The sequence below is a fragment of the Nomascus leucogenys genome, chromosome 10 (assembly GCF_006542625.1).
Source record: "Nomascus leucogenys isolate Asia chromosome 10, Asia_NLE_v1, whole genome shotgun sequence".
Classification (NCBI taxonomy): domain Eukaryota; kingdom Metazoa; phylum Chordata; class Mammalia; order Primates; family Hylobatidae; genus Nomascus; species Nomascus leucogenys.
The window spans coordinates 67,365,443-67,389,827 of NC_044390.1; the positions used below are offsets into that span (position 1 = coordinate 67,365,443).

At 38.5% G+C, this 24,385-nt stretch overlaps 1 protein-coding gene across 4 annotated transcripts in view; it reads left to right on the forward strand.

Moving 5' to 3' along the window:
• The first annotated feature begins 1,564 nt into the window (after window positions 1-1,564).
• Window positions 1,565-24,385, forward strand: part of SCYL2 (SCY1 like pseudokinase 2) — a 72,412-nt gene continuing 49,591 nt past the window's right edge. For 3 of the 4 annotated variants that reach the window (XM_012510121.2, XM_030821263.1, XM_030821262.1), the window contains exons 1-2: window positions 1,565-1,821; window positions 17,925-18,129. In XM_012510121.2, coding sequence (XP_012365575.2) covers window positions 17,953-18,129 — 177 coding nt within the window. In that variant the 5' untranslated portion in view covers window positions 1,565-1,821; window positions 17,925-17,952. Of the gene's footprint in view, window positions 1,822-17,829; window positions 18,130-24,385 lie in introns of those variants that run through there. The other variant, XM_030821261.1, reaches the window with a different exon arrangement.

Below are 24,385 nucleotides of genomic sequence, written 5' to 3' on the forward strand. Positions count from 1 at the left end.
TTTTTTTTTTTTGAGATGGAGTCTCGCCCTGTCGCCCAGGCTGGAGCACAGTGGCGCGATCTCGGCTCACTGCAAGCTCCGCCCACTGGGTTCACGCCATTCTCCTGCCTCAGCCTCTCCGAGTAGCTGGGACTACAGGCGCCCGCCACCACGCCCGGCTAATTTTTTGTATATTTAGTAGAGACGGGGTTTCACCGTGTCAGCCAGGATGGAAATATATGTTTTTCATTTGAGCCCAGTCAAGTTAACATCATTTCTTATTCCATGTTTCTGACTTGTTATAATGGGCACATATAAATTCATTTTTTAATTAACTGGAGACAGTAAAAACTACTGAGATACAGTTCACATGCCATAAAATTCACCCTTTTAAGTGTACAATTCAGTGTTTTCTAGTACATTCACAAAGTTGTGCAGCCATCACTATTATCTAATTTCAGACCATTGCATCATTCCACAAAGAAACCTATAGTTCGTAGTCATTCTTCATTCTTCCGTACCCCAGTAAAATTAAAATTAAATTTAATTAATTTAAAAAATTAAAGAATGATAAGGGAATAACTTACAACATCTAGAATGTTTTTTCTAGATTTGCAGGGGGAAGTGGGTAGAATCCAAGAATTTAAGCTCTCTTCTCCGACTATGTATAACCGCAAAAGGTATGCCCAACTATACATATGTTTACGATAAAATGACAGAAATAAAAATCCACCACCCTCAAATTCCTTCTGTAACAGAAGTTACCCGTCTAATCACTCCAGAAATCTTATCCCCAGACATTGTGGACAGAGCGGAGACTGAGGAGGGGAGGCCAGAAAGTGATGGGCAGAGGTGGGCAGGAGGGTACTCGACGGAGTTGGCAGAAAATACAGCGGTGGAGCCTGTTTTCCGTAGACAGTCTACCTCTCTAACCTTCATTAAACAAGTAGGCTAGATTAAAGAAATAACTCCTCTAGCTCAAGTACTTTAACCCCTTGTTGCTGTAAGTGTAGCCTAGGGACCAGCAGCATTGGTGCCATGTGGACATATATTAGAAACGGAGATTATCAGACCCTACTCCTCAATCAGAATTTGCACTTTCACAAGACCCCAGGGATTCATATGTATATTAAAGTTTGAGAAAAAATGCTTTCCTGCACGCTCCAAGGGCACTTCACCACAGTAACCCCTAAAAAGCCTCAGTCCCGGGTCCCCCAGTCCAGTGCCTGGGAGAGCAGGAAGGGGGCGGGGCTAGGAAATGGGCGGGGCCCTGGACCAACGAGGAGCAGAGTCCCTGCCGCCCGCTCCCCTAAGCTGCCCCTTCCACCTTCACTGCACATTTGGCTAGGATATACAGGGCTACCTGTCCTCCTTTTCCGGCAGAAGCCACCTCTACGGTTCCTGGAACTTGGCCCGTTCAGCCCTGGGCCCGGAAGCTCGTTCTGACTGACAAGTCTACGGAACAGCGGAGTCAAAAGAACCGCCATAAGCTCACGCGCTGGCTCCTCCCCCGGGACCATAGCCCCGCCCCCACCTGACACCCGGGGGCGGAGAGAAGTCCTGGCTCCGCCTCTTCCGAACCAGCAGGAAGTGACGTCATGCCCCCGGCCGGCAGGTCTTTTAGTCTTTTCCCCCCTCCCTTACTCTTCGTCCCCGGTCCCTCCCCTCCCCTCCCCTTTCCCTCCAGCTCCGACGTTTGCGGCCGCGGGGGCAGCGGAGGATATGGAGTAAAGCCGGAGTCAGTGGCCAGGCACGAAGGCAGAGCAGGAACAGCCAGGCGGCGTTTATTAGGGGGGCGGGGGGAAAGATCCCCAGCACCGCCCCTCCTGGAAGAAGGAAGAGGTAAGTGACCGGCCGCCGGCACCGAGGGACCTCCCTCATCGGCCGCGCTCTCGCCTGGGCTCCCGGGGCCGGCGAGGAGGGAATGGAGGACTCGCGCCCGGGGTAGGCCTCCCAGGGCCGCCCAGGCTGGTGAGTGTTGCCTGGTGACGGGCCTGCCGGCGGCCGGCCGGGCGATCGGCGGTCGGCGCCCGCGCAAAGCGGGGCTTGGCGAGCAGCGAGCTCCAGGGAGCGGATCCGAGAGGGCCGAGTCCTCGAAAGAGGCCTTGAGGCGACGGGAGACCCGGGATCAGAGTCAGCTGCCGGAGAGAGAGCCCCCCATGCCGGCTCGAGAGCTCGGGTTTCGGTGGTGGAGAACGCAGTACCTTTCGGGGACATTGGACAGTATTCTAGGACCGGGTGAGAGAGTTCCCCTCAGTTCTGAGGTCCGGAATCCGGTAGCCTGGGTCACCAGCCAGGGCCCTGCAACCCGCCGTCCTTCTCTGACAGTAGCTTTAGTTCTGGAATGGAAGGTTATTATGTGTGAGGTGGGTGGGGCAGGTGTTTTGTTAAGACAAAAAACCCCACTCCTGCAGTCTTGTTTTTCTAAGCGGGAGAAAACGGATGGAGGAAGGTTTAGACCGATAAAGCTTGCAAAAACTTCTTGGACTCTGAGCACATACCTGTGATCCGTAATTAAGGAGACCATATTATCAAATCCACTCTCTAAGGCACTCGAGGAGGCTCCAGACAAGCCGCTTAAAAGCGCTATGCATGTAGTGACTTCATTGGAAGTTGTCAACTATTTTTTAGTACGTCAAACTCAGGAATTATTTGTGATGACACTTTCTAAAAACATTGGATTCTATGAGTGAGTTTTCTAAGTAGCATGTCTCCGTTCAGAAAAATAAATAGTTTAGCAAAAATGCTCCAAATCAGCCTGTCACTGTAAAACCCCATCATGTTCTGGTGATGGCTTGAAAGTCAGGTGCTTGAAGATTCATTTTGGACTTTGCAGATTTGCTGTTTGGTTTGCTGTCTTATTCTTTAGCACAAATATTTTAAAAATATTTAAAAATGAAATCAGCTTAGTGTGCAAATTACTTCTTGAGGCAACATTAAACCGTAATCATAAAGAATGCTTTTGGGGGATTGTGTAAAGGAAGGGAACCTAATGGAAGGTGAGGGCCTTCATTCTCTTTAGATTTACATTACTCACATGCAGACACCTATTTTGTCTCTAAGATTCATAAATACCCAGTAAAATAAATACAGACACATTGTACTTCTATACTATGGAATACTTTCTAGACAAATCAACCCTGTTACTGGGAATAACTACTCATATTCACATGTTTGAAATTCATGATATACCTCCCTTCCCCCACCCCAAGAAGAAAAATAGCTCCTCTTATTGTGTTTAACTCCATGGGTAGCGTTACTATCCATTCCTTTCTATAGAAGTTGAAGTTTGACAATTCCTCTCTCATGCCTCATACTCAGTCTCTCATGAAGTCCTGTTGATTTTGCCTCTTGAATATCTCTTGACTCTTGTCTGCCCTTCGTCTGTAACAGTAGTCCTGTTCCAAGCCACCACCATCTCTTATCCTACTTCCGTGGCCTCCTGGTTATGGTCTGCTTGCATCTACTGTGGTCTCCTGTAGTTTTCCAAACCAGACTTAGTGACTTTTTCAAAATGCAGACCTAATAACATTGTCTTAGTGTTTAAAATCTTTCAGTGGCTTCTCACTGTTTTTAAATAAATCGAACACATTAACATGCCCTACAAGCCCTGCATAGTCGGTCCCCTTTCCAAACTCATCTCCACTGTGCTTTCTGACATTCCCTTTCTCCCCTAGTCACCCTGTCTTTTCTATTCTCCTGCTTCAAGAATGTGGCTTTGGTTACGCTACTTCCTCTGCTTGGAAATGCCCTTCCTTTCTTTTTTTAGCCAATTATGCCTATTCATCATTCAGCTCACTTCAGGGAAGACTTTCCTGATTAGAATAGATTCTCCTGATTATATGTTCTTACCACACCATTGAAGAGTTGCCATGTTTATTAATACTTAATAAATTAATTAGACGTTCCTCATCTCCTGATATGTAAGTGCTTAATGTTTGTTAAATGAATGAATTCATTTAATGCTTACTGAATGTGCCAAGAATTGTACTAAACATTTTACCTCATCATCACTGTTAATCCTTATAACAATCACTTGAGGTACAGCTAGCTTTTCCCCTTTTTATAGATTAGAAATAGTGTTAGGGTAGGTAGTTAGTTGGTCATGGCTCTAGTAAATATTAGAATTGGCATTTGAACTCAGATTTCCTTACCACTGAAGAGTGTGTACTTAACCATATAACTTAAATTTAACACTTTGCTATTCATCAGAATCACTTAGGGAGCTTTCTCAGGATACAGATACACTTCATCTTTATAGGTGCTGATTCCAAAGGTTTGAGATACTATGTAGGCATCTATATGGTTTAAGAAGTTATCCAGATTATTTAGATGTTCACCAGAATTTGAAAACCACTGTCTTAGACAGTACTTGTGTTTTATGAGTTTGTTTTCATACATTGTATTTGAGATTTTATACTTTTTTTTTTTTTTTTTGAGACAGAGTGTCACTCTGTCACCCAGGCTGGAGTGCAGTGGCATGATCTCGGCTCACTGCAAGCTCCGCCTCCCGGGTTAATGCCATTCTCCTGCCTCAGCCTCCGGAGTAGCTGGGACTACAGGCGCCCGCCACCATGCCTGGCTAATTTTTTGTATTTTTATTAGAGACGGAGTTTCACTGTGTTAGCCAGGATGGTCTCGATCTCCTGACCCTCGTGATCCACCTGCCTCGGCTTCCCAAAGTGCTGGGATTACAGGCGTGAGCCACCGCGCCTGGTCGAGATTTTATACTTTCTTAAATTAAGGAAGAACTGTAGACTTTAAGGAAGTGATCATTTAGTCTAATTTCCTACCCAGTTATTCCTTGTCCCTCTCCTCTAGCTGGAAGGCCTGAATAGTGAGAAACTGTCACCCCTCTGCTACTGCTTTAAAAAAAAATTACAGTAATTTCAAGAATCTGATTAACTTCTTGTTGCAAAAATTATAGTTCACTAATTACATGGGCTGGAAGTAGCTTCAAAAAACTTGGATGTAATCTTTCCTCAGATCTTACTTATTGTTTAAATTACTAATTTGATATTTAAGCATATGTTGCCTGAAATTTCATGTTGCTTTCCTTTTTTTTAAATGTTTTTATTTACATAGAGACAGGGTCTCACAATGTTGCCCAGGCTGGTCTCGAACTCCTGAGCTCAAGTGATCCTCCTGCCTTGGCCTCCCAAAGTGCTAAGATTACAGGCATGAGCCACTGCGCCTGGCCTCATGTTGCTTTTTAAATCTTATTGTACAGTGGTCTTAAAATTTGTGACCAATGACAGAAACTGAATGTTTTACTTCTTGTTTCTCCCACTGCATTTAGCATGGTGCTTTTCACCTAGTAAGTACCCAATAATTTGTGTACTAACTTGGCTGTACATTGCTAAGTCTCTTTGGTTTTTTATGTTCCTTTTTAAAATCAGGCTTGTCTTCTGTAATCTGTTCTGGCTTAACTATGTCTGATAATTAGATACTCTTCGTAATTGTAAAGAGAATGATTATACTCGGCTGGTTTAATTTTTGTTCTGTATAAGATTAAACATGATTTCTGTATAGAACAGAGAAGAGCATTATCCAGTTTTTGAAAACTTTCTTTTAAAAAACTTCTTAATCTCTGAGTGCTCCCACAAGCAGAAACGTATATTTCAAGAGTACATCTTAAGGCCAACTCTGGCCTTAAGGTTAGCCCTGCTCCTTGCAGAGCGGCAAAAAAAAAAAAAAAAAAAAAAAAAAAAAAAAAAAAAGAGAGAGAGAGAATATATCTTAAGATCATCTTTCTTTAGATACAGACAGGTAAGTACTGCATATGAGAGTATAAGCACACATATTTTCCCCCAGATTTTGTGGAGCATTTAACCGTATTTCATGTCTTCTGAATGTAATTCTTAATTACAATTGCAAAAATTCATTGAATAACTATAAATGATTATATAAATGGTATTCTCTTATTTTCAGGCATTTACATACAAATCTCAGACCTTTGTGCCCCTTTAAGGGATAAAGCAAACTATTTTGAGTTTCTTTGTTTTATATTGTTGTACTTTGTAGTCAGTGTTTATTATTTTGTGCTGTTTGAAAGTCTAGTCTCTGCTAGGTGCCATGAGACTGAAAGTTATTAAATGTAACTTCATTGCCAGATGTAATTACAGTAACCCTTTTATTTGCATTGCAGTGACTTCGACAAAAATGGAAGCTCATTCTGCTTTATAATATTTTATTCTTGGGATTGTAAGCTTGGGAAGCTGGGGAAAAAATTAAAAATATATTCTTGGGGAAGTATAGGACTGTTTGTAGTCATGTTATTTGAAAATTCAGGAAGTCTTTCTTAAGCATAAATATAATTTTACCTGTTACATTTATTGCTGTATCTAGAATTATGAGCAGGCAGGACTGAAAGAATTGCCAGTTCCTTTCAGCTACCTGCTGTCAGATGCTGTAATACTCATCCTACTTTCTGCCAGGTGCACGTAAAATCTAGTATTACAACAGATTCACCTACTGGTTCTATTGAAAGCCAGGTGATGGCTGAGCTAGATGGTAGAGAGATACACAATCCTGGAATCATACTGAAGCTACCCCAAATCCTATTTTGGCTGAGATTTAGGAAGGGAAGATGATTGAATTTCAAGTGAATTATAACAAATGGTGTACAATGAGAAATGCCTTACATGACTAAGAATTTCCATCATTTAAAACTTTGTCGGCTGGGCGCGGTGGCTCAAGCCTGTAATCCCAGCACTTTGGGAGGCCGAGGCGGGCGGATCACGAGGTCAGGAGATCGAGACCATCCTGGCTAACACGGTGAAACCCCGTCTCTACTAAAAATACAAAAAAATTAGCCGGGCGTGTTGGCGGGCGCCTGTAGTCCCAGCTACTCAGAGAGGCTGAGGCAGGAGAATGGCGTGAACCCGGGAGGCTAAGCTTGCAGTGAGCGGAGATCGCGCCACTGCACTCCAGCCTGGGGCACAGAGCAAGACTCCGTCTCAAAAAAAAAAAAAAAAAATTTTGTCATTGGAAAATATAGGCTTTTTTCTTCATTAATCAAAGGAAAAATGAAAAGCTATCATTTTAAGAAAAGAAATTTGGACTCTAGGTTTCTTACATGTCAAATGGCTATGCTAATAATTCAAAATCTCGTTTAAGTTCAGGTCTTATTTTACAGGCTCCTTGGAGATTACTCTGTCCTTGGCCCTCTGTAATTTTCATGGTATTCTTCTTGGGTTTCCTTGGGTGATATTTTTCAAGGCCATAGTCTACCATACTGGCTCATGGTGCACCAATTTTTACCTTCAGTCTGGACGGTTTTTTCTAAGTTTTTGGCCTGCATGTCTAAAAACCTACTAGATATCTCCATCTGAGTGTCATTCAGGCAGCTCAAATTCTACATGTCTAAAGTTGAGTTCTTCCCCTATAAAACAGCTGGCTTCTATATGTCCTTGGTAAATGGCTTCGCCTTCCACCTAGACTCTGAAATTGGGGGTGGGGTAGGATTCTTAGTTTTGTCCTTTTCTTCTCTTGGTTTTAACTTGTTTCTTAATTTTTCCTTTCTTCTCCTTTCTCACTGCTATTTTTGTAATTCAGCAACCCTTTTCCCTTTGTTTAAAACGTGAAATATAACACATAAAAGTATATAACGTAGTTTAACATGTAAATCCAAAATAAATATCTGTATAACTAGCACCTTGGAAATACTTCCTTTACCCACCATCTCTTCTCTATCTTCCTTGTCCATATTTCCTTTATTTTCTTGCTTTGTATATATTCTGAATTATAAATATCCCTGAATTGCATATTGAAGTTCTCTTCAGTCTTGCCGTATTCTCAGCCTCCACCTTTAGTATATCTTTCACTCTGCTTGATAGAGTGATTGACCATCTTACTGATGCCTGAAACCCTTCTGTGGCTTCCATAGCTTGATTTCTTAGTACTCAATGTCCTTGGTGATCTGGCTTTTTAGCCTCCTTTGCCATACTTTCTTCTTTTTCTTCAGCTTTTAACTGAACTTGGTTTTTACTTTGTGATTTTACTCCTACAGTTCTCCTATTCTCTATCCAGTTTACTCCTCTAGCATTACTGTTTTTGGGAAACATTCTATTCCTCTTCTTTTTGTTCCTATAACACTGTGCATGTATGTTCTGTAGCGTTTTATCACTCTGTAGGCTAGTGCTGTGGTGGTTTTACTTGTCTGTCTTCCCCCTTTGATGTAAGATTTTTCATAGCTTATTTTTCATTTACTTCTTTCCCAGTTTCTCATACGGTATCAGATACATAGTGGATACTCAGTAAATATGAAACCACCAAAGGAATTTCCATGCCTGTTCTCTGCCATACGTACATCAGTGTTGACTCTGGATGATGGATAGCATCTCAAATTTGAATATCAATTCTGAAAATATGCTTTGTTTTCATATGTAACTCTAGTTTGCAGACCACACCATAGTCTTCCTCCCTTACATATCTTGGCACATGGTACTATAATCCCTTCCGGAATACTCCTTCCCCCCTTACTTTATAGTTTTGAGCCCATCTTAATATTTCCATAGCATGTACATTCTTACCATAAGTTAATTGCTGTAACTCTTTGGAGGACTGAGTCTGCTATTGGACGGAGTCCCTAAAAAGCAGAACCTCTGTATTCTCAGTGTATAACAAGGTGCATGGCATTTAATATATAGCTTGTCAGGCAGCGTTAGAGGAATAGATATGTATGGTTTTAAATAGAATTTTGTATCCTTTCACCTTCCCATCAAAATCAACAGCAGATGTTCACAGAGAACAACTTGGCATAGCCAGTAAATGTTTTCATAATACCAGTAGCAACATTTTCTAGCTGCTTACAAAAATGCAGCATTAAATTAAAAAGGGAAAGTGAGTCTCCATTTCCATTTACAGACAGTTCAAATCTTTAATAGAAGAAAGTGGGTTATATTTACGTAAGTATAATTTCGTTAATAGAGAAAACAGGATACAAACTACCTGAGATCAGTGGTCTTCAAATATTTTTGCTTGTGTATTCAATAATTTTGAATAACATGTGCTCCTTTTGCAGATTTTTTAAGTTGATCACACCTGGAGTTTTTTGTCAAGAGTTTAAATAGTTGCAAAAGATCTAATTTCTAAATTGTTGTATATTCTGATAGTGCTTTACTTTACCAAAACCTTGGAGTTTATCAATTGAAATAAATGTGTTCTTATATACCTCGGTGACAACCATCTTCATAACTGTAGTTCTGTAATAGATAAGGCATGGGTTCTTGTTGTTATTAACATCTGTCCTGAAAGAAGCAAGGTACAGCCTCCTTCAGTATTTCTTATCAAACTTCCTTGTGCTTTTCTCTTAAGTGGCTTTCTCTTAGAATTAAATCCACAGATTGCATCCCCCTCCTCCCACAAAATTTTTTACACCTAGGGAAATGGCCTACAGTAACACTGGGATGGCTGAGAGAAATACTTTGTTTTAGTCAAGTGGGAAAAAATCGTGAACAAAGAAGTGGGTTAAGGAAGATCTTCAGGACATAGACTTGGTCTCAGGCAAATCAATTTTAGGAAAGAGTACACATGGAAGTTGACAATTTGGAGAGTGATAGGGCTTTAAAACCTTGGTTTGTGCCATAGACCCTTTGACAATTTAGTAAAGCCTGTGGATCCCTTCTCTCAGTAATATTCTAGAATCAGTTTGTCACTTTCTACAGAAAACCTGCTGGGATTCTGGTTGAATTGCATTGAGTTTCTAGATTATTGGGGATAATTAACACATTAACCATATTGAATCTTCCAATTCATGATCACAGTATATCGTTCCATTTATTTAGGTTTTCTTCAGTTTCTGTTAGCAGTATTTTGTTTTCATTGTATAGATCTTGCATAGCTTGTTAAATTTATTCATTGGTATTTCATGCCCTTGAAACAGTATTTTAAAATTTTAAATTTTCTAATAGAAATACATAGAAATGCAATTTCTTTTTTTTTTTTTTTTTTTTTTTTGAGACAGGGTCTCACCCTGTCACCCAGGCTGGAGTGCATTAGTGTGATCACAGCTCACTGCATCCTCAACCTCCCAGGTTCAAGTGATCCTTCCACCTCAGCCTACTGAGTAGCTGGGACTGCAGACATGTGCTACTGCTCCTGGCTAATTTTTAAAAACTTTCTGGAGTCTTGGTATGTTACGCAGGCTGATCTCAAATTCCTGTACTCAAGCAATCCTTCCACTTCAGCCTCCCAAGGTGCTGGGATTACAGGCATGAATTACTATGCCCAGCCTAGAAATACAATCTTTTCAAATATGTTTTTTTTTTTTTTTTTTTTTTTTTTTGAGACGGAGTCTCGCTCTGTTGCCCAGGCTGGAGTGCAGTGGCGCAATCTCCGCTCACTGCAAGCTCGGCCTCCCGGGTTCACGCCATTCTCCTGCCTCAGCCTCTGCTAGAAGCTGGGACTACAGGCGCCCGCTACCACGGCTGGCTAATTTTTTTGTTATTTTTAGTAGAGACGGGGTTTCACTGTGGTCTCCATCTCCTGACCTCGTGATCCGCCCACCTCGGCCTCCCAAAGTGCTGAGATTACAAGCGTGAGCCACCGCGCCCAGCCTCAAATATGTTGTTCTTGTATTCTACTATCTTGCCAAACTCATGTCTTCGTTCTGATAGCTTCTTTGTAGATTCATTCCCTCTGATGTTCTGTATATGCAGTTGTGTCATTTGGGAATAAATTGTTTTCTTTCTTCGTAGTCTGAATGCCTTTTATTTCATTTTCTTGGTTTATTGCCTTGGTTAGGACCTCTGTTGGAATATTGAATAGAAGTAGTAAAAGTGGGTATACTTACCTTGTTCTGAAACTTAGGGAGAAAAGTGGTATTTTATCTTTAAATATAATGTTAGCTGTAAATATTCAAAGATGCTATTTATCAAGTTGAGGAAGTTTCTGCCTGTTCTTAGTTTCCTGAGAGTTTTTATTATGAATTGGTATTGAATTTTGTCAATTTTTTTTCGGCCTCTACTGAGATTATCTTGCTTTTTTTCATTATTCAATTAATGTGAGTTACATGGATTCATTTTTAAAAGTTGAATTAACATTGCACTCCTGAAGTGAACCCCATTTGGTCGTGGGGTTGGATGTGATGTTCTAATATCTTAAGGATTTTTACATATTAACGAGGGATGTTGGTTTGCAATTTTATTGCCACGGCATTATTTGGTTTGATGTCAAGGTAATGCTGACTACATAACATGAAATGGAAAGTATCTTCTCCTCTTCTATTTTCTGGGAGAGTTTGTATAGACTTGGTATGATTTTTTTCCTTAAATGTTTGATGATATACCCTATTCATTTAGAAACTTTAGAATTAGAATCTGTAGAATTTCTGTTATTGGTCATTTGTGTCTTTTAAAATTTTTATTTTCTTTCTTTTTCTTTTTATTTTTGAAACAAGATCCCACTCTTTGTCATGCAGGCCAGAGGGGAGTGGCACAATCATGGCTCACTGCAGCCTTGACCTCCCAGGCTTAAGCAATACTTCCACCTCAGCGTCCCAAGTAGCTGGGACCATAAGCACACACCACCATGCCCTGCAAATTTTATTTTATTTTATTTTTTGTAGAAACAGGGTCTCCTTATGTTGCTTGGGCTGGTCTTGAACTCTTGGGCTCAAGTGATCCTCCTGCTTTAGTGTCCCAGAGTGTTGGGATTACAAGCATGAGTCACTGCACCTTGCTAAAATTTTCTTGATCAATATAGCTAGAGTTCTGCTGATTTCATTGATCTTTTCAAAACCTTTTTTTTACTTCATTGGATTTTTTTTCCTTTTTTTCATTTCTCTATTAAATAAAGTATTACATTAAATTCAATCTCTTTCATTGATTCCTCCTCTTCTGTCTACTTATTTTAATTTTCTCTTTTTCTAGCTTCCTAAGGTGGAAGCTTAGACCATTATTTTGGACTTTTAAACTCTCTTATATAAACATTTACAGCTATAGATTTCCTTGTGAGTACTGCTTTAGTTATGACCCACAAATTTTCATTTTCATTCTCTTCAAAATATTTAAAAAATTTCTTTGTGATTTCTTTTTTAGCCCTTGGATTATTTTAAAGTGTTGATTAATTTCCATATATTTGCAGTTTTTCTATATATTTTAATCTATTATTGATTTCTAGTTTAATTTTATTGTAGTCAAAGAGAATAGTTTGTATTATTTCAGTAGGTATAAATATTTTGAGACTTGTTTCATAGCCCAACATATAGTTCATTTTAGTGAATGTTACATGTCTACATGAAAATAATTTTTAGTGAATGTTACATGTCTACGTGAAAACAATTTGTCATTTGTAGAGTGTGTGTTTTAGGTCAGGTTGTTTGATAGTGCTGTTGAAGTCTCTATCCTTACTGATTTTTCTCTCTGCTTGGTCTGTGTCTGTTACTAAGTGAGAACTCTTGAAGTCTCCAACTATAATTATGAATTTGTCTATTTCTTCTATCAGTTCTGCCACTTTTTGCTGCATTTATTTTGAAGTTCTCTTATTGGGTGTGTACATATTTAGTATTGTTATGTCTTTTTGGTGAATTGACAACTTTGTCATTACAAAATGACCTCTTTGTCTTCAAGCTTATTCTGTTGTTAATATTGCCACTCCAGCTTGGTATACTTTCACATTCTTTTACCTGTGTTTTTATACTTTTAAAGTGGGTTTTTGTAAGCAGCATATAGTTAGGTCTTGCTTTTTTATCCAATTTGACAATCTCTGCCTTGTAATTGAAATTTTAAATTATTTACACTTAATGTAATTTATTGAGATGGTTGGATTTAAGTCAACCATCTTGCTACTTATTTTGTATTTGCCGCATTTGTTTTTTGTTCCTTCCTCTTTTCTGCTTCTTTTTATATTCAGTTTACTTTAGGGTTTATTTTATCTCTACAATTTAGTTATATCACTTTATTATTTTGTTGTTATTTTTATTTTGTTATTATTCTAGGGTTTACAGTATATATCTTTTAACTTTAAATACCACAACCTGCCTTCAAATGATACTGTACTGCCTCAAATATAATGTAAGGATCTTTAAAAAATATACTTGCATTTCCTCTCCTGTTCTTTCTTGTCACAGTTTCTTCTACATATATTATAAACAGAATACATTTTTATTATTTTTACTTTAAATGATCAGCTATCTTTTAAAGATATTATGACATGAAAAATATTTTTTATATACCCACATCATTTTTTACTTTTATTGTTCTGCTTTAAAAACTTGAAGTTTTTTTTTTTTTTTTTTTAGAGAGAGGGTCTTGTTCTGTCACCCAGGCTGGAGTGCAGTGGTGCAATCACAACTCACTGCAGCCTCCACCTCCTGGTCTCAATTGATTCTCCTGCCTCAGCCTCCTGAGTAGATGAGACTACAGTCAGATGACACCATACCTGGATAATTTTTCTATTTTTTGTAGAGATGGGGTCTTACTGTGTTGCCTAGGCTCATCTCGAACTGCTGGGCTCAAGTGATCCTCCCAGTTCTAATAGTTTTTATAGTGATTGTCTGTTGTTTTTCTGAAAATGTCTTTATTTCACATTGAGTTTTGAGAGTTTTTTCCCCAACCTATAGAATTCTAGGTTGACAGTTTCCTTTAGTAGTTTAAAGACCTCATTCAGTTCTTTGGCATGTGTTGTTTCTGCCAAATTTGGGGAAATTCTTTTTTTTTTTTTCTTTGAGATGGAGTCTTGCTGCCTCGCCAAGCTGGAGTGCAGTGGCGCGATCTTGGCTTACTGCAACCTTCACCTCCCGGGTTCAAGCAATTCTTCTGCCTCAGCCTCCTGAGTAGCTGGGACTACAGGCGTGTACCACCATGCCCAGCTAATTTTTGTATTTTCAGTAGAGATGGGGTTTCTCCGTGTTTGCCAGGATGGTCTCCATCTCTTGACCTTGTGATCTGCCTGCCTCAGCCTCCCAAAGTGCTGGGATTACAGGCGTGAGCCACTGCGCCTGGCCAGTCTGGGGAAATTCTTATCTTTGTTCTTATATGTAATTTACTTGTTTTCTGTGGCTGCTTTTAAGATTTTTCTTTTAATCACTGATTTTCAGCTACTTGGTATATCTATGTATGAGTTTCTTTGTGTTTATCCTGTGTGTGGTTTATTTAATTTCTTGGAGTTTTGTATAGCAGCAATCCCCAACCTTTTTGGCACCAGGGACCAGATTCGTGGAAGACAGTTTTTCCACGGGTGGGGGGTGGGGGGCTTGGTTTCAGGGTGAAACTCTTCTACCTCAGATCATCAGGCATTAGTTAGATTCTCATAAGGAGCACACAACCTAGATCCCTCGCATGCGCAGTTCACAGTAGGGTTCAGGCTCCTATGAGAATCTATTGCTGCCACCTATCTGACAGGAGGCGGAGCTTAGGCAGTAATGCTTGCTCGCCTACCGCTCACCTCCTGCTCTGCAGCCCGGTTCCTAATAGGCCATGGACTGGTACTGATCTGCGGCCTAGGGTTTGGGATCTACTGTTGTATAAGTTGCATCGTCTTGCTTCTTGGCATGTCTGATGGTTATTGATTGCCTGCTGAATATTGTGAATGTTACATTGTTTACTATCTGAATTTTTTTGTGCATGTTATGTGTCTTTCATGACTGTTGGGTTTTGTTCTGGTAGGCAGTTTAGTAATTTATGATTACTTTGGTCATTTGAGAATTGATTTTAGAGTAGATTTAGATTAGATTTTACTCTAAGGATGGTTTACCCCACTATTAAGGCATGGTTCTTATAGGTTTCTGCTGAATGTCTTAGTGGTCAATGAAGACTCACTACTCTGGCTGACGAGGTATCGAATGATTTGCAGCCTTGTGTGAGCTTTGAAACTATTCAACTCATAGCTGTCTAGTTTGGTTCTTGCCAGACCTGGTGGAGTGTCACACTATGCATAAGCATGTGTGGGGCCAGGGAACAGAGCATGAAGGGGACCAGTTTGCATTTTCTTCAGCATAGCTTCATTCACTTTGAAATTGTATCTCAGAACTTTCATCTACCTACGCGTTCTTGAATGCCAGTTTGTCCCTCTAGCTTCTCAATTCAGCTAGATAGCTACCTGGAATTCTGCTCTATGCTCTGTAGTTTGGAATGTGCCTCTGGGGCAATCCTGGTTCTCTTGTTCTCTTTCTTACTGGGATCAAAGGCTCTTGCTGCCTGTTCAATGTCTGAAAAATGTGTTTCATATATTTTGTTCAGTTTTCTAGTTGTTAAAAGCAAGAGGGCAAATTCACTCTTTGTTCCTCCCTCATGGCCAGAAATTAGAGTAATTTATTCATTTATTTACTTAGAGTAATATTTTTAAATGTATGAAATAAAATGTATAGAAAAAAATTATTTTGAAATAATTGTATGAACATTTTCATAACTACAAAATGGTTTTATATATGTTTAATGCATTCAATAATAAAACCTAGTATGGGGGCCTAATAATACCTCTAATTCTCTTTGAAGTCTTTACCTGACTCCAGATTAGGAACTGCTACCTTAAAACTGTCTATGCCCATGTATTCCCTGAAAAGTCTTCATGTAACCCTAGAGATACAGACATTCTAGTTTGAAGAAAGCTTCCTTTAGCTTTCTTCAACTAAAGATGTCAACAGACATCATCACAATTAGAGTCTATTTTAATTTACCAAAAGAGAAAAGTTAAGCCTGGCAATTACTAATTATTAATACAGGTTGAATATCCCTAATCCAAAAATCTGAAATGCTCCAGAATCTGAAACTTTTTGAGCAGTGACATGGTGCTTAAAGGAAATGCTCTTTGGAGCATTTCGGATTTTGGATTTTTGAATTAGGATTGCTCAGTCAGTAAGTATATAATGCAAGCATCCAACATCTGAAAAAATAAAAAAATCCAAAACACTTCTGGTCCCAAGCATTTAGGATAAATATTCAACCTGTAACAACTACTGATCATTATGCTTATTGAAAATTACCAATTAAATGATAAGTATTCATTAATGACACTAGTCATTAATAACAAAGCTATGTAAAATTTTAAAAATAATCTTCTGACTTTATGCTTGTATATATTTTATTGTCCCTTTACCATCAGTGCTTTTTTTTTTTTTTTTTTTGAGATAGAGCCTGGCTGTCACCCAGCGGGAGTGCAGTGGTGCTGTCTCAGCTCACTGCAGCCTCCCCGTCCCGGGCTCAAACGATCCTTCCACTTCAGCCTCCCAAGTAGCTGGGACTATAGGCACATGCTGCCATTCCTGGCTAATTTTCGAATTTTTTGTAGGGACGGAGTTTAGCCATGTTTCCCAGGCTGATCTCGAACTCGTGAGCTCAAGTGATCCACCTCCATCAGCCTCCTAAAGTGCTGGGATTACAAGCCTGAGCCACTGTGCCTGGCCAGTGCTTCTCTTTTAGGAAATATTCTTCAATGATTTCATAGTTGAATGTAATTATTATTTTAGTAACAAATAAAACTTTTTATAAAATGCCAATTTGGGCTAGGTGTGGTGGCTTATTTATGCCTGTAATCTCAGCACTTTGGGAGACCAAGATGGGAGGATCGCTTGAGGCTAGGAGTTTGAGACCAGCCTGGGCAATATAGCAAGACCCTGTCTCTACAGAAAAATAATAATAAAGAAAATAGGCTGGGCATATTGGCTCATGCCTGTAATCCTAGCACTTTGGGAGTCCAAAGCAGGCAGATCATGAGGTCTGGAGATCGAGACCATCCTGGCTAACACGGTGAAACCCTGTCTCTACTACAAAATAGAAAAAATTAGCCGGGCGTGGTGGCGGGCGCCTGTAGTCCCAGCTACTTGGGAGGCTGAGGCAGGAGAATGGCGTGAACCCAGGAGGCGGAGCTTGCAGTGAGCCAAGTTCATGCCACTGCACTCCTGCCTGGGTGACAGAGCGAGACTCCGTCTCAAAAAAAAAAAAGAGAGTACAAATTTATTGCTTAGTAAAGCGTTAGCATCTTTTAAATTGTATATTGTTGTTTTTAATGTGAAGTGATCAACACCTGTGAAAAGGGGTGAAAAAAATAAGAATAAATGTTTAATGTGAAGTGAGAGTCAGACCTTCTATATTTGTTGTTGTTGTTTTTGAGACAAGAGTCTCATGCTGTCACCCAGCCTGGAGTGCAGTAGTGCGATCTCGACTCTTGACTCACTGCAACTTCCGTCTCCCAGGTTCAAGCAATTCTTGTACCTCAGTCTCCCTAGTAGCTGGGATTATGGGCACGCACCACCATGCCTGGCTAATTTTTGTATTTTTTGTAGAGACGGTTTTTCGCCACGTTGGCCAGACTGATTTTGAACTCCTGGTCTCAAGTGATCCACCTGCCTCACCCTCCCAAACCCCACAAACCCCACTTTTAGTCTTTTTTTTTTTTTTTTTTTTTTTTTGAGATGCAGTCTCACTCTGTCACCAAGGCTGGAGTTCTGTGGCGCAATCCCGGCCCACTGCAACCTCCACCTCCTGGGTTCAAGTGATTCTTGGGCCTCAGCCTCCCAAGTAGCTGGGACTACGGGCACCCACCACGCCTGGCTAATTTTTGTATTTTTAATAGAGATGGTGTTTCACCATGTTGGCCAGCTGGTCTCAAACTTCTGACCTCGGGTGATCCGCTTGCCTTGGCCTCCCGAAGTGCTGGTATTACAGGCGTGAGCCACCACACCCATCCCCCACTTTAAGTCTTAAAGGATCCATGTTATACAGTTGAGCAATATTCATTCTCTTTCTTAATGTCATTGTCAAGTGTGAGTATATCTTTTCCTGGTCAGTGAGAACTGAGGTTGAAACAAACAGTTTGATTTCTGGACTTACGTTTGTACTAAAGTGTATTGGGTTCTCTGAAGATAAAACCAACATACAACTCTTATCTATATAGGATTATTCTGTTCACTGTTTGGGAGATCTTACACTTTTCAAATTAACTATGAATAAATGCTTATACAGATAAGAAATGATCAGTTCTCCACTATCCTTCTGTTTTTCTAGGTAACTATAACTACCCAATATTGCAGCCATGGAGTCCATGCTTAATAAATTGAAGAGTACTGTTACAAAAGTAACAGCTGATGTCACTAGTGCTGTAATGGGAAATCCCGTCACTAGAGAATTTGATGTTGGTAGACACATTGCCAGTGGTGGCAATGGGCTAGCTTGGAAGATTTTTAATGGCACAAAAAAGTCAACAAAGCAGGTAAGTTTTAATTCAGCATCCACTTGGAAAAAACACACATGCTAAGAACCATAAAATGCGTGTATGCATTTTTATGTTAAGAAATGCCAAAAGTTCTTTAATAGGTTCTTAAATGGGTTCTTTAGTTCTCATTTTATCTTATGAAGTCATACAAAAAAACAAATGCTTTTAAACATGCTCTGAATCTCCTGGTTACAGATATACCGTTTGACATATCTTGAAATCTAATTTTGCTTAATTAATAAACGTGTCAGTTGAGCAAACAAGTATATTAGATTGTAATATTTAGCGAAGTATGTGTTTTAGGATAGAAATTGCCATTTTCTTAAATTTTCTTTTCATATTTGTCAATATGTTACCGGCAAAATACCCAGTTAAATTTTTCAACGTTAAGTGTGTCTTAGTGCAGTCTTAGTGCTGGGATTACAGCGTGAGCCACCATGCCTGGCCAAAATCACTGTTTTCAAAAGTCTTTTACTTCCCTACAAGTGAAATATATGGGTTGTAAAATGTAATGGATTTCTTATATATACCTCCCAATGACTACCACAATCATACAATTGTGGGTATGCATTATTTGCTACTTTTCCAAAGTTAGCTTATTTCCCAGGTAAGTACATTGAAGACAGAATTGGCTTTGGTTATCCTTTTATGAAATAGGAATCTTGATCCTATGATAAATTGCTGGTATGTCATTTGTATTCAGCCTGTTAAATCTTGTTTTTAATTGCCATTTGGAAGTCTTTACTGAAATTCAGAGTTGATCTGCATCTGAAATGCTGATCGATTTGTTACTTTTGAACATTGCTTTTTCTTCAGTTCACCATAAGCTCATCCAAAAACATAAATGGTTTCTTGAGTATTGACTACCTAAAAACTATTAATGAGGTCATGAGTTTTGTAAATGAACAACCTCCTCTGATTCTGGCACAAATTGCTTTTACAATCAGTTATATAAGGGGAAAACAAAATAACAAATTTATAAAATTAGGCATTTTTATTAAGGATGTGGTAATATATAATAGCATCTCTGTGCGTAACTAGAAAGGTTCTAGGTAATTGTGGTAATATCAGTAATTCACATGCTGAAATCTCCTGATGATGTTGGAACTTCTAGAACATGAGAACCAGGCACAGATGATAGAACCCCATTCTCAACTGCTGACTGTCAGCACTGGATTTTCTTAGGGAACTTTTCTACATTCCACTTTTTTTCTATATTTATTGCTTTGGAATGAAAGGTGGTACACCAGTGAGCTCAGTGGATATAGGTTCAAATTTTCCTTTTTTGCCTCCTTCAACTTGCAAGGGTCAAAACTGAATATCCTGTCTTTACTGCTGGTTAATTTTTTAAAGAATAGCTAAGTCCTTAACCACCTTGACATTGAAGCATCATTTAAATTTCCCCTTTAATTGAAAAGTTTTAATTCTTTTTCAGTTGTCTCATTTTTATTCAGTGAATCATACCAAATATACAGTCTAGAGCTGTGCTACCCAATATGGTAGCCAAAGTTAAATTAATTTAAATTCCTTAGTTGTACTAGTCACATTTCAAATGTTCCATGGCCACATGTGGCTAGTCTAGGACCACTGTACTGGACAATGTAGATATAGAACTTTCTATCATTACAGAAAATTCTGTTGATAGGACAGCACTGATCTGGATAACCTGGAAGAACGATAATGAAAAAAGATAACTGTTCTTGATCTCTTTTTCTCCCTAAAGAGGCATTAAGACTCAGGGTGTCTTTTAAACCCTCTCAGTCTTTCTTGTGCCATATTGCAGTTGTGTTTTATGGCAGCATATATGATCTTAAATTTGACATTGACTTTGAGGTAAACAATGGGTTAGGGGTTTGGGACGGGGGATTTTCACACATAGTTTTAATATTTGAAGACGGCTAGGTGCAGTGGCTCATGCCTGTAATTGCAGTACTTTGGGAGGCTGAGGTGAGCTGATCAGTTGAGGTCGGGAGTTTTAGACCAGCCTGGGCAACATGGTGAAACCCCATCTCTACTAAAAATACAAAAATTAGCTGAGCATGGTGGCGTGTGCCTGTAGTACCAGCTACTCGGGAGGCTAAGGCAGGAGAATCTCTTGAACCTGGGAGGTGGAGGTTGCAGTAAGCCGAGATGGCACCACTGCACTCCAGCCTAGGTGACAGAGCAAGACTCCGTCTCAAAAAAAAAAAAAAATGAATAAGACATTAAGATTTTTCAGTTATTGTTTGGATAAACTTACCAAATTACAGTTTGTAAACATGTTGAAATTGATAGCTCTTTAATGATAGCTTATTGGCATTTTAAGCTACTATTTAAGTTTTATACTAATGGTGTATGCTATTAGTGCACTTGTAGAGCTGTTTAGTTCCTTTTTCTTTTTCTTTTTTTTTTTTTTGGAAACAGAGTCTTGCTCTTTCACTCAGGCTGGAGTGCAGTGCCGTGATCTGGGCCGACTGCAACCTCTGCCTCCCGGGTTGAAGCAATTCTCCCACCTCAGCCTCTCGAGTAGCTGGGACTACAGGTGTGCGCCACCATGCCTGGCTAATTTTTGAATTTTTAGTAGAGACGGGGTTTCACCGTGTTGGCCAGACTGCTCTTGAACTCCTGACCTCAAGTGATCCGCCCGTCTCGGCCTCCCAAAGTGCTGGAATTACAGGCATGAGCCACCATGCCTGGCCTAGTTTCTTTTTTGAGTGTTCATTTAGAAGCAGCTCTTAGTTTCTCACTATTATTTTTTTTCTGGAATCTCAGCAAGGATGCTAAAAACATCTCCAGGTAATATTTAGAGAATAAAAATTGTGGTGTTGGCTGGGCATGGTGGCTCATGCCTGTAGTCTCAGCACTTTGGGAGGCCAAGGTGGAAGGACCCCCCTCAGCTCAGGAGTTTGAGACCAACATGTGCAATGTAGGGAGACTGTCTGAAAAAAATTGTGTAGTCTGATTAATTTTTAAAATATAAACTTATTTTTAATAACTTATGTTCAGCATATTATAGAATATTGCACAAATCGTGAGTGTACAGCTTGATAAATGTTCACAGTGAATACACCCATGTAACCAGCATCCAGACCAATAAAAGAAATACTACTAATACTCGTGTCCTTTCCTGTCATTATCCCTAACCCCCTTCTCTCCAGGGATAACCACTACCCTGTCCTTTAACACTAGAATAATTTTGCCTGTTTTTGAACTTTATTTAAATGCAATTGTATATACTCTTGTATTTGACCCCTTTTCCTTAATAGTATATGGATAAGCTATATCTATGTTGTTGAACAATACAGTTTTTCTTTTCATTGATAGAGTACAGCTGTAGACATTCTTGTATGTGCCATTGGCACATATGATGCATTACCTAGGTATGGGATTGCTAGGTTGTAGTGTATGTGTTCATTGCCAAATAATTTTTCTGGTGTGGTGCCAGTGTACACTTCCACCAGCAGTTACAGTTTCTTCACATCCCTGCCAATCTTGTTATATGGTCTTTTTAATTTTGGACATTCTGGGTGGAGGGTTTATTTAATTTTTGAAAATTCAGTGAAATATTCCCTGCTCCCCTCTCTTCTGAACTTTAAAAATGTCTGTTAGGTAATTCAAACATAGAATTTATACCATTTTATTTCTGTTAATAGCTTTCTAACTGACTTAGTCTTTTTACACAGTTTCATGTTTTCAGGCTTAAAATGGTCATTTGAATATAGGTATTCTTTTCAAACATTGTTATGTTCTTTGTTATAAATATTTATTTGAGAGGTATTTCTGAGGCAAATGCTCTTGGTTGGATTTCATTGATTTTGCTAATTTTTAAGTTATACTTTATTTAAACTAGCCATTAAAGATGGAAATTTTTATTTTGGCCAAGCTATATATATAATAAATTAGAAATGTTTACCATATACATACATACATATGTACATGTATGTCCTTTAAAAATTGGAATACTGTTATCTGTTAGGTAGGAATATTATGATTATCAAGACTGCTAATTTGTTTAAATAATTTATAATAAAACACCACATACGTCTAATTTCTGTCTCAGCTATGTCCCTAATTTTTACCTCCTTTCAAGTAGAATAATAATTCTAGATTTTGAAATTTCTTTCAACTGTCAAATATCAAGCTAAGGGATTTATATTGGGAGAGGATGTTTAAAAAAATGTGTGTGTATGTGTATATGTTTATATACGTAATTTTGCCTGGTCTTGGAATATTTAAGCATTTATTAAGCACTTCTGTTTAGATTGACATAATATTCTGTGTTGTCAAGGAATTACCCTTCAAAATTGATTCATTTAACATTTATGAGTAGTCTTCTAGTATCCTACATTTATTATGACTTTTTATATTTGCTTTTGCAGTAGAACTTTTTTCTTGAAAAAAAAAAAAAAAAAAAAGGGTAGCTTTGTGTTACTTTGCTTTAAAAGTTGTATTTGTTGACCTGATAGTTTTGCCCTACTTCAGGGGCTTCATAACACCTCCCTGAAATGACTGTTTCTGTGAGGATAGGGAAGATTGATTGATTTCTTAATTATTATATACTAAATACTTAATTGTTGTTCATATCTTATCCACTCTACCAAACATTGGGTTGGACGTAATCCCTTCCTTACTACACAATATGCATTGTGTTATCCAGATGCCAGTATTCATGGATGAGCCTTGCTAATATTGTATATACGAAAGCATAATTAAATTATAATAAAAAATGAAATTAGAATAATTAATAGTTTTAAAATAAAGGAAACTTTTATGTGAAGCCAAATATGCTAGTCATGTCACTTAGACAAAATATGATCATAGACTAGTAATTTTAAGGGGTGTATGTTTTTACCTTTCATTCTTCTCAGCAGCTTATTTTTAACTTAATATAAATAAAAGTTTATATTTTGCTTTACTGTTTTGAAGAAGGAACATTATCCCAAAATCAGATGAAAAATGAAGTGTGTGATGCTTGACAGTCACCACCAGTCAGTCATGAGGGTCCATAAAATAGAGAGCCAACATCTGTGTTCCAAAAGCCACCTCTGGTACCTCTGAGGGTTAGGTTAGTGGAGGTCGTGATTGCTGTTAGAGAATCGTAGACACGTTACTATAAATCATGTAATTTAAATTTTATTACTTAAAACTATCTTGTTATCAACAGAGCTCAACTTCGTAGTAAGCAAAATAGCTTCTTTGGTTTTTTTGTTGTTGTTGTTTTTCCGGAGAGGGGGTCTTAATATGTTGCTCAGGCTGGAGTGCAATGGCTATTCACAGGCACAACCGTAGCCTACAGCCTTGACCTCCTGGGCTCAAGCAATCCTCCCACCTCAGCCTCCCAAGTAACTGGGATTACAGACATGTGCCACCATGCCTGGCTCACAAGTAGCTCTTAAAAATTATAAGTTAGGTCTATATCAAATGGGACGTATACTGTATTGTGACAAATACTACAGTTTTTTAGAATACTTCGGTAGCCTTTTTTGTTTAAATTAGGCTATTGAGAAAAAATACTTTTTAGTAAGTGTCTTTCTTTGCCAATGTTTTTAAAGAATATGCAATGAATAAATAAATAATAGGATGCCATATATTGCTTATATTTTGTTCCAATAATTTTTGTATTGAAAAACCCTCAATTTAACTACAGTTAACAGTTGTTGAATCTTAAGCAGAAGACATACTGGATGATTGTGCTATTTGATCTTTTCTGTATATTTGACATTTTTGTTAATAAAAAGTTAAAAAATATTTTAATTAAAGATGATAATAAAAAGCTTTAATTGCTTATCTTTATTTACTATCAGTAAGCAATAGACATCTGAGTATCTTCTAGCCATAACTGCTGAGTTCTGTGGTAGATACAGAGACACATAAGACATTGTTTCTTTCTTCAAGAAGATTGTAATATATATAAGGTGACTGGACTTTTGCATAAGTGATATATGTTTGCAGAGTGGGTAGTATAGAAAAGTAGTAAAAGAAAAATGTAAGTTAGAAATTAGATCATGGTGTATTCTGATGAAAGGCTTTGTACAGTGTAATAGTTTTATTTTAGGAAGTCAGTATGAAGCCTGAGGATTAACAACACAACCTTGTTAACATTGGTTAATTTTAATCAACTGATTGAAACAAAGAGAAAATATTTTCAAGATAGTTGATAACCTCTTCTGACTTATTTAGGACTTATCTTTGACCTAAAACAATGGACTATCTGAGAGAATTTTGTGAGTTTTTTTTTCTTTTCTTTTTTTCTTTTAAGAGATGGGGCCTTACT